General features: G+C 40.4%; 2 protein-coding genes across 3 annotated transcripts in view; one reads left to right on the forward strand and one right to left on the reverse strand.

Annotated features, from left to right (window-relative positions):
• Positions 1–2325, reverse strand: part of LOC118211173 (guanine nucleotide-binding protein G(I)/G(S)/G(T) subunit beta-1-like) — a 28193-nt gene extending 25868 nt beyond the window's left edge. The window contains exon 1 of one of the 2 annotated variants that reach the window (XM_035388105.1): positions 2200–2325. The gene's annotated coding sequence lies outside the window, so the exon portion shown is untranslated. Of the gene's footprint in view, positions 1–1902 lie in introns of both variants that reach the window. The other variant, XM_035388104.1, reaches the window with a different exon arrangement.
• Positions 2326–5800: 3475 nt separating this feature from the next.
• On the forward strand, positions 5801–9970 carry LOC118211174 (calglandulin-like). The gene is made up of 5 exons (XM_035388107.1): positions 5801–6254; positions 6720–6894; positions 8487–8631; positions 8983–9083; positions 9596–9970. Exons 1-5 carry the CDS (start codon positions 6252–6254, stop codon positions 9637–9639), a joined length of 468 nt encoding a protein of 155 aa, XP_035243998.1. The 5' UTR covers positions 5801–6251; the 3' UTR covers positions 9640–9970.
• Positions 9971–13071: the final 3101 nt, after the last annotated feature.

Here is a 13071-nt window from a genome sequence, read left to right on the forward strand (position 1 = left end):
ACACAGCCAGGTTAGGTAATGTTAACGATGCTAACACTATTCTTTTAGAATAATCCCGTCAATACAGCTTTGTGCATTATCTAGCTAGCGCTAGCTGTATTTGCTAACTTGCTCCGGTTAACAGGAATGTTTCTGTGCCCTTCGTTTTAGCAAAATGTCGAGCAGAAGGCTAGCTGCGTTCGGTAAACGGGTTTCTTCTCCATATTAGTGGTAGCCAAGGAGCCACCATAGAAGGGAACATAAGGAAAGACTACTTTACTCAAAGGAAAAAGAATTGTAGCTAGACTAGCCATCTAATTGTATTGGATTGCCACAATCCAATTACCGTACTACGAGCCCATTAAAACAAGCAGTAACAACTAAACTCGAAGGTACCGTGGGCTAGCTCGCCAATGTGAGAGCTGGTAACAGGATTATAAAAATGGCATGATACTTAGACTAACATTAGCTGAGGAGGAAATTATCATCAACGCCTGCTTGTCATAATGTCAGCTATTTGTGCAACCACGGACCTAGTGCTAGCTGCGACAGTATCTTCGTAAATGTGTGTAGTTAGCAGGGAACTTTTCAGTTTGACACCTGAAGTATATTAATACTAGATCCCCAATGAAACCCTGACAAGCAAGCTAGTAACGCTAATTAGCAATAGAACTACCAGGACAAAAAAGAGAAACAATAGCTTGCACTTGCTACAGGTCATGATGTAAGACAGCTAGCCACCACATGATTAGGGCTACGCCTGATATGGCTTCTATCGGGAAATAATCCCACTTTAACTTGTAATTGGTTCTAAATCCTCGGCATTCAGTTAGTTTAATAACGTAGGCATAATATGTGGAATAACGAAACGAGAAAGGCTACATTGTGTATTAATACATTTGGCTACCTCATATTTGCGAACATTATTTAAGTTGATTTTGTAGCGTTCGCCTTGTAGCTAGGAATCAAGCTAGTCTAGTCTATCTTGCAAAATATCACCATTGCCATTGTAAATCATCGCGTAATTAATTCAGTAGACTAAATGATAAAAGTTCAGGCGTGGTTGGTTAACTGGACAACTAGCCCGTTTGGAAACTGTACCAACATAGCTAGGCTATATTAAACGGATATGAGCAGTTACACAGTTAGTCTTTTGTGAAACACTGACTACTGGCCGGCTAATAGCTAGATGAGTTGTTAGCTGATGGACTTGGGAGAGAAAAGGGTGGTTAGAGTCCATGTTAGCCAACGATTTGTAGCTATATAGACTGCTCATCGGAAGTGCTTATCTAGCTAGTGCTACGTCGTCGATAAAGATTTCAGAACACCAAATCAACTAATTTAACAAGCACGGAAGCAGCACTGGAGAGTGTGGTCCAACATGAAACATTTTACTCCGTGCCGTTTTTGAAACACTGTGGCAAGCTGGTCAGACATCAACCTACAATCACATGAAAATCTACCCTTTATATTGTTGCATTTCTTTGTCGTACATAATTATATCTGCATCAGTATGTAAGTTAACGCCAATGTTAACTGTCAGCTAACGCTGGAGCAGTCTAAAATGCAAATGTTTAATTTGCTTGCTAGCCCGCTAGCTGTGAGGTAACCCACACTGAATAACTCTTCCGAATATCGAATTCATGGACGCTGAAAAGCACACGAATACTTTGACATTTACAAACTGGCAGTTTAATGAAATCTCAGCAACGAACTGGTTACATAAATGTCACCTATTTTACCTAATGAAAATGCTCGTATGGTTGCTAGTTAGCAAGCTAAAAATCAAGCTACCCCCACCCCCGTCGCAGCACACACCAACGTATCGAGTCAGCCAACCCAGTTTAACCCCTTCCAATAGCATTGAGATTACACATTCTTTGAATTTCTCCCTCATGTACCCCAATTTTTATTTAGCCTTACCTGTTTTCAGTCGAGCTGTCCGTTGTTTATATTGCATTGACTGGACACAGCAAAGATCTGACTCTCCACTCCGGTTAGCATCAACCAAGAACGGTAGACTTCAGCTAGCTAACTAGCTAGCTACCGAGGAGCGGCACTCCCCGAGCCCAGTTTTTTCGACACGCCAAGGAAAACACACCGGCACACTGGCGCAAAGATGTTTTAGAGTTCGCAGCAGGAAAACAGTCAAAACTGCGTTTGGTGATACGTGTAACTGTCTCACTGCAGCTTGCTCCAGTCAACAGCCAGTTCCCTCACCTTCTAATCTTTCTCTCTCCCTTGGCCAGACTCCTCAATTCTCTCCCACACCTCAATCTCCACTCCCGGCCATCAAACAGCTGAGATGGGCGCGGTAACCCTGCACTTAGCCCAGGGAAACCCCACGCTGCAGTAGCGTCACTACGTAAATTGGGGCCGTAGGCCCCTCAATCAGCGTGCAATGCGTGTTTTAACAAGTACGTACGTATGCAAAATAACTTTATGTTGTGATTTTATATCGAAACACCAACAAATGTTTGTAAAAACAGATTACAATCAGTATTGTTCTGCCAGTTAATTATGAAGAAGATATCTGTCATTAGATAAAAGACAAATGTCTTACAGTCCTCTCTATTTAACAGACATTAGCTAGAAATTTTCCAGTCGTGAAATATCAAAGGCATCTACTCCTACTATGAGGTATAAGGAACAATTGAAATACAGCGAATCGACAATAGAGTACGTTGGAATCAGAAAAGGTAGTCCTGTTTTTTCTCCAACAAATGCACAAAAATATATGTAGGTTCACATACAACTGACCAAATAACTAACTCGGTATTGGAGCTGCCTTCACGCGCACACCCCGATCTAAGTGGCAATGAGTTGGCGGCTTTTTGAATCCACTTTTCAGTATACCTTGGAGGTGGTTTATGGCTGTTTGCTTATAATGCTCAATATATCTGAGAAAGAATGGCTGGCTTTGCAAAGCTGGGGCAGTGCAGCACTTGTAGAAGTGGCTAGGTTACTTTCTGAATCCATGCCCTGCTTGGCCTATAGGTCGCTCAGATCTTGAAACTGAATTCCACCTGGACTTATCCCTGAAAACCTTCAGTGTGTGAAGGAAGGCTACAATGCCATAGGCTCATTCTAAAACACCACTGAACATATAGTTCTATGGCATTCACTCTAGACAAATCTGGAGTGGCAAAGAACCATTTCCGAATTATTTAATGGCGAAACTCCCCTTCTCAGGCACTCCAAGCCTTGACCAGATCATCTGGGAAAAACTCATCCTAATATCTCTCTATAATGTCCCACTCTCTAGTTTTATAATTTACATCCTGATTCTGGACGTTGTTGATATGTACTGTATTTGGCAGTTATTGTTTAATACGGCAAAGATTTGCCATCATCGCTTTCTTCAATAGTCAATACCTGCTAACCAAGTCGAGGGTCCAGTACCTGGCTACGTTTTTCAGGTTCATCTATATTTTACTGAGGATATGCATCAATGTAGTTAATTAAATTTATTTTGCAAGTGTCACAGTACCAAAATTTTACCTTCAGTGGGATACCAGTGCAAGTATCATAGGCCTCAGTATTATTATGTTCCCTCAAACAATATTTTGTCAAATCTGTTTGGCAGAAGGAAATGTTATGGACATTGGTGGAAAAACCTCAAAAAAAAATCTGTCATAGCTACTGTAGTAAAGTAATATATTTAAACTTATGATAGACACAGATATGAAGCTATCAGTGACTATTTCTTATGGGTCAGTAGGAGGATCAGCCCTGAATGCAGCCACTAGGGGGCTCTGCTGCAACAGAGTGGCAGGGAACTACTGTGCACTGTCAAGCCCTACAGGGTACAAATAATCTTGAACATGGACAGCAGCTTAGGCTACCAGCCACTCCCTCGTCTCCTTTGTCTTTCTTAGAGCAGAAGTAGTAATGTGAATCAGATCCTGTAGACAACCCAAATGCTGAAGGATTAGAGACTAAAAGCTGCTATTCTCAGTTTCAAAAGGCAGCGACACATACATGCAAACAAAACAGAAACATGAGATTGTCGCCAGCTATGCCTCTGTGATAAAGCTTATTAACGTTCATAGCATTTGTCTGTGTTTACCAGTGTTTATAGCATTTACTCTGTTTATCAATAGGGGGCACAGGGGCAGTTTAGATAAGATGGATGAGAGGGAGGTCCTATATAGTTTTGTTGCATGTCTCAAGGGAATAGATATGTTGTGGTCTTGCGTGTTGCATTCTCTTAGTCAGGCACTGACTTGGTAAGATTGACAGTGGAGTAGAATGCAGTATTCACAGGAACTAACTGTAGTATTAACAGAATGTGAGAGCGGGCTGAGACAAAGCTGTTATGAACACCCCCACTGCAGAACTGGATATTTCCTCTGTGGAGAATATTGAGTTTTCAGAGGTCTGCACTTTTGATTAGTAAGTGACTGTAAGATAAACAAGATCAGTGTTAGATACTATTTAGCTTTTAGGTAAACTAAGCATTAAGTACAGTTTACTGGTAGGAATATGCAAGCAGTGTTGGGCTGAATGGCCTGTTCTCATCTTACGTTATGTTATGTTAAGACCAGGTCAAAACCTAGTATATGGCTGGACCGAACCGGCCGACCAATGGTGTTACTTCATCAGTCAGTCACTCAGTCACAGACATGCGCGGTGTAACTTCATCACTCACTCAGTCACAGACATTCGCGTTTATAGGGCTGGCCCCACTGTTGCGGTCCAGCCAAAAAGCAGTTATATATGAAAACCTTTTCTTCCAAATTAACTTTACACCTAGTGAAAACAGAACATGCAGGATTTAGCCAGGCGACCAATAGGGGGCACTCTTCCCACTGAAAATAATGCCTCAGTGTGTAATTGGAAGGTGGGGTATTTGCTATTCTAGAAGTGCTGTTGCCTTCCTGGTGTACATAGAGTGAGGGTGTTGACCCTGGCCAAATATTCAAGATGATTCTTTAACTCTCTAATCAGCGCAATACAGAAAACTGGAACTGGGCTTCATCGCAAATACACCCTGACAAAAATGATATTATCATAGGACTGTATAATAAAATCTGCTCTAAAATCAACATATGTATTGAGATTCTGCCTGTGAACCTATTTCACCAGCAGACTTTGAAGGAATAGAAAATCCTTCGAATCCAACTCTTCCCTTATAGACAGCATGTTATTGGAAAACAGCATGATGACCGACCGCAAATTCTTCAGGATACAGAATGTCACTCTCCGTTCCAGGTTTTAGCAAAACCTATACATGGTATAATAAATTCACATTGTCAAATACATACAAATGCGCACTATATGCACTGTGAACAAGGCAGATCGGTTTTACAAAAGCAGTACTGTGGTCCTGACCTAAATAAAATGTAATTATGTGGTCAGAAGCTTGGACAAAAAAAAGAAGAAAAGTTAGAAATGGCAAGAACTGTTGCCCCTTTGGTGGACCCATAGTAGCTCACCAACACCACATCCAGCAGCAGCTTAAAGTTAACCGTGATTGCCTGTCATCCAAGTTCAAACCAAGGCCAGCCCACTTAGGTTCGACTCTTGGAAACGAGAAGGTGATTGGATGATATTGGCGTGCTGGCTGGCATTAGCATATGCAGGATGCTTTAGTAGAGGGTGTCATTTTATGTTGCAAAACCCAAAGCCTGTGATGGAGCCCTCCCAAAGGTCCCATTTGAGCCCCTTTACCCTAGCACCAACCCTACCGCGCTTCCCCAGTACTGATGGAAATAACTCTTGGCCTTGCCTCATCCCCTTATTTGGGACGTTGCTTAGGGTATATTCACTGGGGATGCTCTCGCACCTGTTGAGAATCTAAGCAGCTGAAAGCAGTAAGCAAAAGCACCGGAGGAAAACTGGCGCATAAATATTATGTCTTTAGCATTGGATGGTAGCAATTTACTCTTCTTGCTGATATATAAATGCTCACAGACACACACACACACATTTTTTTAGGAAATGGTAACTTGGTGAAGTGTCTGGTAAAATGGTTATCTGAGAAAATTGTAAAGGATCTGTGTCCTCAGGAGTCAGGACTCTTAAGAATTAACCTGAGGTATGTGCTAGTGATACTCTCACAAAGACTTAATTGGCATACAAATCATATCCTTCCAGAAATAGGGCATCGCCTATGCACCATAAAAGGCTAATGTGGATTTAAAATCCTCAGGGACTGGCTAGCATAGCTCCTTCAATAATCTTCAAGGCCACTTTACTTTCTCACTTGGGGTACAGCTTGGTGAGTTTAAGAACACCTTGGTCAACCATCGCACCCTCTCCCAGACAAAATGGTGAGTAACCTATGAAAATAATGATCTTGTTTACTTCTAATGAAGAAATATTATAATATTCTAACTTCTAATTCCAAAACATTACTTATAATTAGCATTAAATATATTGCATTTGTAGTATATACAGATAATTTCCCATGTTTAAAAGCAATTATATAGTATTCTCGCACTATTGATATTATAATAAAAAAGCAATACATTCAGAAGAAATTCTAAGATATATTTGATCTCACATTTACTGAAAATACATTTTAAATTGTTTTCATTGTATTAATGCTGCACATCAGAATCAAAAGACCCATTACTGAAATTAAGTTGGGCTTTTGGGATCATGTGTCTTGATTAAAATTGTTTTATTGCATATGTCTTCTTAAAATAAGACATGATTCAGTTAAACCAATATGTTTGACTTTTCCTAAAATGTCAGGCTAATGCAGAATGTCCGTGAACATGTTTTGTCTGTAGGCAACCGCACTGACTCCAGAGCAGATTACTGAGTATAAGGGCGTGTTTGAGATGTTTGACGAGGAGGGGAATGGAGACGTGAAGACAGCCGAGCTGGAGAGGTTGATGAGCCTGTTGGGGATAAACCCCACCAAGAGAGAACTGGTTCAGATGGCGAAGGATGTGGACAAAGACGGTATGTCATCTGCGGATATGTGTCATTCTCCTGGCTCTGACAAAAAAAAGGTTTTTGTAGTGTACTCAAGTAAAACTACAGCTCCCAGTGAAGCGAGCTGCCTTGACTGTGCATGTGCCGACTGCGTCTGGCAGCCACACAAGGCAATGCACAACTGGCCCTACCATCGCCCATGAAGAGAGAGTTTCAGTCAGTAGAGTTTTCACTTCCTCACCGCACAGTGCTGACTCTCCTGTTTGACCAGTGGGTTTGCTGTGTCAGTTATTCAGCAAAAGGCACTGCGGTTAAATCCACTTTGTTAGTGGAACAGATACACTGTATTTGAGTTAAAAGCACTCTAACAGAATTGAAATTAATATTGTGCGCACTACATTTTTCTGTTACATTACAGGGTTAGCATATTACTGGGTGTGGGTGCTTTTTTCATGTTCCCCTTTTAGGAGGAAGAGGAATACCACTTTGCTTCCATCTAGTGTCTACAAATTGAATTGCAATGGATAGTAATTGGAGAGCCAAGCCACTGTATGTAACCTTAGGTCATGTGTTGTTCAAACTGTTGCAGCATAGCTTTTCTTAGAAGTCACAAAGGTCTGCCTTTTATGTGCTAGATTTAAATGGAACAAAATCTGGGGTGTATGAAGGGGATTTACCTACTCTACACTTGTTAAAACCAGGTCAATCATATTAATAATGGTCCCTTTTGTGTTTACAATGCTGCCTGTGACAGAATTGCCAGCGTTAGACTGGACTGAAGTCAGTCTGAATGCCTTGGGTATCTGGACGCTTGCAACATAAAAAAGCTCACTCTTCTTTCATTGGCGCTAGCTGTCCTGTTACATTGTGGTTCTTCCAATATGGAATGTAGTCATTTGGGCAAGTTATATTAGAGAAACAATTCCAAACTGGGGAGGGAAAAAAAGGGAAAACACCAGTTAAAAACATGAAAAATAAATGAATGCTATTTTCCAATTGACAACACAAATGTATCTTTAGCTTGGGCGTCTTTAAAACTTAAAGCCATTGATTAAATATTTCACCTCTCTACCAATATTTTGTAAATATCTACAATGAGAAAGGTTCCAAATGTTAAATTAAAGTTATGCCTTTGTACTGCTATACCAAATAAGGATATTACTCTATCAGACTCACTCGACAAAACATATTGATGGACTCAAAACACTATGTGCCTGAACAGGTGAGAAATGTACTATGGATAAACATTTACATTAATGTATAGGCATTCAGCAGACACTCTTATCTCAAATTAATATATTGTGTATATAACTGCACAACAAATCACAGAAGAGCTGTTCAACAATTTCCTTGCAGTATGTACCATTGAACTTGTCTGCCTGTCACACATTGCTGCTAATCCTCCAGGTGACCTGTGTTCATTTGAGTGCCCCTTACCTTCTCAGGTACACTGTGATGATGATGATGTAACTTTGTCTGATGGTTCAGCATTTTCATCTGTAATGAAATCACTTGGTGTCGAAATTAAACCCCAGCCTATGGACAACTGAAAAATAAAACTCCATAAAATTAAAACCAGCCTTTGGATTGTTAAATGTGACTTCTCTCTGCTGTTACAGGCAAAGGAACCTTTAACCGTGAACGTTTCCTGGGTCTGATGGCTCTGTATCACGAGCGAGCGAAGAACCAGGATGCCGAACTGCGTGCAGCATTCAAGGTTTTCGACAAGGAGGCAAAAGGCTACATTGACTGGGACACCCTCAAGTAAAATACGATTACCTTTTCTAAATTGCCTTTTAACGGTGAATTATCATGCAATGGTTAAAAAATAATTATTTTGCAAGGGATTTGATTAATGAAAGTCATAACCCAAGGACATTACAGTATACCGTAGCTTTAACCTCACCTTTGGGTCCAATGTTCCTGTAGACCCTTGACAGGAGATTCACAGCAGCAAATTTAGCTGTCACTTTAGAGTTACTAGAACAAATATATAAGTTGCAGTGCCAAGTGATGTGATTTTGTTTGTCTGTATTTTGTGTGGCTACAATAGCTCATTATTAGAGCTAGCACAATCATCAGCCATGCTAAATGGCGACTCTACCTGCTTTACAGGTATGTGCTGATGAACGCAGGGGAGCCCCTGAATGCCGAAGAGGCAGAGCAGATGATGAAAGAGGCCGATAAGGATGGAGACGGAACCATCGATTACGAAGGTAATGAAAACTGCTATCATTTTCCTTTGCGTAGCTAACCTGAAACATCCTCTTCTGGGCTCATGCCGCTGTCACTGATTAATAACTACGCGTAATCTGCTTATGGATTTAATGACTGTACAAAGTATGCCGTGTACTGTCATCCTTGACCTGTTTTTAAATCTCAACATTTTGCGGTTAACGTGAGTCAGGGAGTCAAGTGTGGTGAGCAGGATGTGTTTTGAGTAAGCGGAGACAGACATGATGGATGCAGTCCTTGAACTCAGATCTAGCACTCTACTGCACAGTGACATTACCACACAAAGCCTGGGTTGGAAACAACCTGCTATAAAGCTCTTCATAGCAACCGTCCTGTATGGGTGCCCTGTACAATATTTTTTTCAAGGACATTCCTGAAGGATGAATCCAAAGCATTTCATAAATCACAAGTGTGTCATCAGGTAAATGAAAACATAATGAATATAGTGGGTTCTTGCATATAAATTAAGAGACAATACATTTCAACCCCTCAGAATTCGTGGCCATGATGACTGGAGACTCCTTCAAGATGACCTAAAACCAGGCCAGAGACACCGTTTCCACAGGGCATGGCAACTGTGAATTTCTATGTTTTTTTTTTTTTGTTTGTTTGTTTGTTTTTGGACAGCTTGCTTTTATTTAAAAGTTGGTGCACTGGTGAAGAAATGAAGGGGCCAATTGTTCTCCTTGCAGTGTTCACATTGCGCATTTGCCTCCGAGCTGCTCAGGCGCTCAAAGTCAACATGATCTGGAATGTGATGAGGAAAACAGCCAGCCCTATTGAAGAATTTTTTTAACAAATTGCACAAACTGCATTGTCTTAGGTGTTATTCTGAAATGTTTCGTCTGTAATAAATCCTATATCTTTATCTGCGTCTTTTTGTAATGTCATAAGCAGCCCAGTGGGTTGGGGGGAGTTGGGGGCGAAGCACTTTAAAAAAATGTGGCCAAGTTCATGTACGGTAAATCAAAATTCCACAAATAAGCGTGAAAGTTATTATGCAATAGAAGTTTACGTGAGTATACCGTATGCACGCATGTACACTGTGGTTCTGATAAGCCCTTTACTCTGCAGCCTAGTGGCCCACAACGCATATGTCAGTTCTCGGGATCTGACTAATTGGCATTCCTTACGGTTCGAGACGGCGCACATAATCCAGGCCAAATCGGCTTTGTCATTTTTGTTAATCACTTATCTGAGCAACCCTGAATGGAAGCTAAGCAGGGCAGCAGATGGATGCAATTCAGAGTATTATCAGGTATCAAGCGCAGAAACGGAGGAAGGCAGGGGCAGTAGAACAGGGCTGCTGCATTGATCTGCGATTGAGCTTCCACCTGCGTCTCTGGGAACAAGTAAACTGTCAATTAGATTTAGTATACCTATTTGGTTCCTCCAAGATAATCTTTTTAAATAAATTGATTCAATTATTCCTTTTTTTAGTTAGGTACATTACAAAGACATGTAAACATTAAATTAAAAGAACTCCAACATGAGTGGACCACATGCCGCTTTTCAGTAAATCACATTATTCAGTTTGCGATGTGTCCAAACATCACTTTGTTTGCCTTGCAGAAGGTTGGATTTAAATATGCCCTCTGTGTATGGACTGAAGTTTTGTGATTCACCTGTAGCTAAAATTTGAGTGTGTAAAATGACAGCACACAGGTATTTGTTTATTCTGCTAATGCACTGGTTGTACCTTTATTGTTACCTCTTGTCACTTAACAGTTAAATGGTGCAAGATTACAATACACAGAATTATAGATATACGGTATCTGAACTGCACATCTAGGCTATACAGCAAATTATAATTAGTACAAACACATGAAACATATTTACATTTTATTTCAAGCTCCATACAACACATATGTACAAAATAACTATGAAAATGAACACGGCAAAAAGTAAATAATGTACAGTTAAGTGTCCGTTTTGTTGTCATCTTCACTTCTCAAAGACAGGGATTAATTGCAATACCCAGTTTCAAAGTAACTCCCCTGTGGGCTGGCAGGGTCATATGGTTGAATATTTTTACTGGGTTTCTAACTGGAGGGAGGGATACATAATGCAGCCTTTCAAGAACACATCTGCCATTATTACTAACAACGAACAGCTGATGTTCTGTAGCTTCCCTTAAAGAGGTATATATATATATATTCCCATAATAAAGACGCATGGCTGACATTCTGCATTTGATTGCTGAGATAATCCATTATTTGGAATTCCACTTTTTTATTTTGTAACAACATGGAGTATAAGCTCAACATGCCATTTTAGATTAAATTTGGACTTGCCTTATTATTTTCACTGATGGCAAAGCAACAAATGATATTTACATGTAATGTTCTTATATGTCCGTATATATTATAATTTTTAATGGAATACTTCCATCTGACTTGACTGACCACTTATTTATCACAGACTAGGCTTGTTCTAGAATCCTGTAGAAGTGCTTCCCCCTTCATGAGATACTGTTCTATCCGTTGCTGAAATTTCAAAATAACCTTTTCAATAAACTTCTAACTAATATACACACTGCAATTAAGAAAAAATGACATTGAATGTCAAATGCCACAAAATGCGAGTAAACGAGTGACTCAAAAATATCTATGAAAATGAGGCCTATCTGTAATTCCATTCCAAGTGAAAACAAACTCCATCAGTAACCTTAAAATAATCCTACTGAGAAACTTCAACTTTAGAGTCCCTAGTGTGACAGTTTAAACAGACAATTTATGACAACAGCTCCAGAACACCACTCTTGGCTGAGGCTGGCTGACCTCATAGTGTTAATTCATCTGTTTTCATTCATCATCTATAAAAAGTGTCTCAGAGGACCCCTTATGTAAACAAACAACAGAAAAAAGGCCCTCAAGTCTTATTCACGGACAGTAACCCCGACAACCAATAATGAAATAAAAGAATCAGGAGGATACCAAGAAAGCAGCTTCTTTTACCAGGTGACTCAACACTCAGCGTGAGGGGCCACAAGACAGGATCCTGAATTACTCGCATCAAATTTAAGACTTTGGTGCTTACATACCAGGCAGCTAAGGGGTCAGCACCAGGATACATCCAGAGGATCATCAGACCCTACACACCAGCCAGACCTCTCCGTTCTGCCACCTCTGGACGCTTGGCACCTCCCCCTCTTCGTGTCTGTACTTCCCGTTCCCGTCTGCTGTCTGTCCTGGCCCCTCGCTGGTGGAATGACCTTCCCGTGGCGGTCAGAACAGCAGAGAATCTGACTACCTTCAAGCGCAGACTAAAGACTCATATCTTCAGGCTGCACCTCTCCCCACCCCTCCCTAGCCTCTAGTTTAGCTCACCTCACAGCTGTACCTAGTTAGGCTAATGAGATCATGTTAGTTTTGTATTTGGCAGGATTGTTTGTTTGTTTGCTGAACAGGATACCCTACAGGGTTGGAGTCCTGATCTATGTGGTCACTTCTGGCACTACGATCTTTACTTCACTCTAGTGTGTTTTTCTGCACCTCTGCACCTTGAACTGATGCACTTGTTGTACATCGCTCTGGATAAGAGTGTGCTAAATGCCTGTAATGTAATGTCAATTAAAAATGAACCTTTACTGTCTTTCTTTTCCAAATCAAACTTTCTCTATTGTGTTACTCTGAAGTGTTTACCTTGCAATGGTTCAAAAATCTGAAATTATATAATTCTATAATTATTTGTGCACATAATATATTTATAACCTGCGCTTGGAAACAACACTCTCAATGCACAATACTGGGGAGCCTGTCACTACTGGTTGGTTGACCAGAGGCCTGCTTCATCAGTATTATACAGAGAGACCATAAATAAGGAATAAATAAGGAAACAAAAAACAAACAAACAAATAAATAAAATATTTTCTGTGTATACTTTAGTGTTCTGTGATGTTCTCATTTATTCTAATGCTTGGCTTCCATCAAAAATAATACACTATAAAAACTGGCTGTATTCAGATTT

This window comes from Anguilla anguilla, chromosome 13 (genome assembly GCF_013347855.1).
Source record: "Anguilla anguilla isolate fAngAng1 chromosome 13, fAngAng1.pri, whole genome shotgun sequence".
Classification (NCBI taxonomy): Eukaryota; Metazoa; Chordata; class Actinopteri; order Anguilliformes; family Anguillidae; genus Anguilla; species Anguilla anguilla.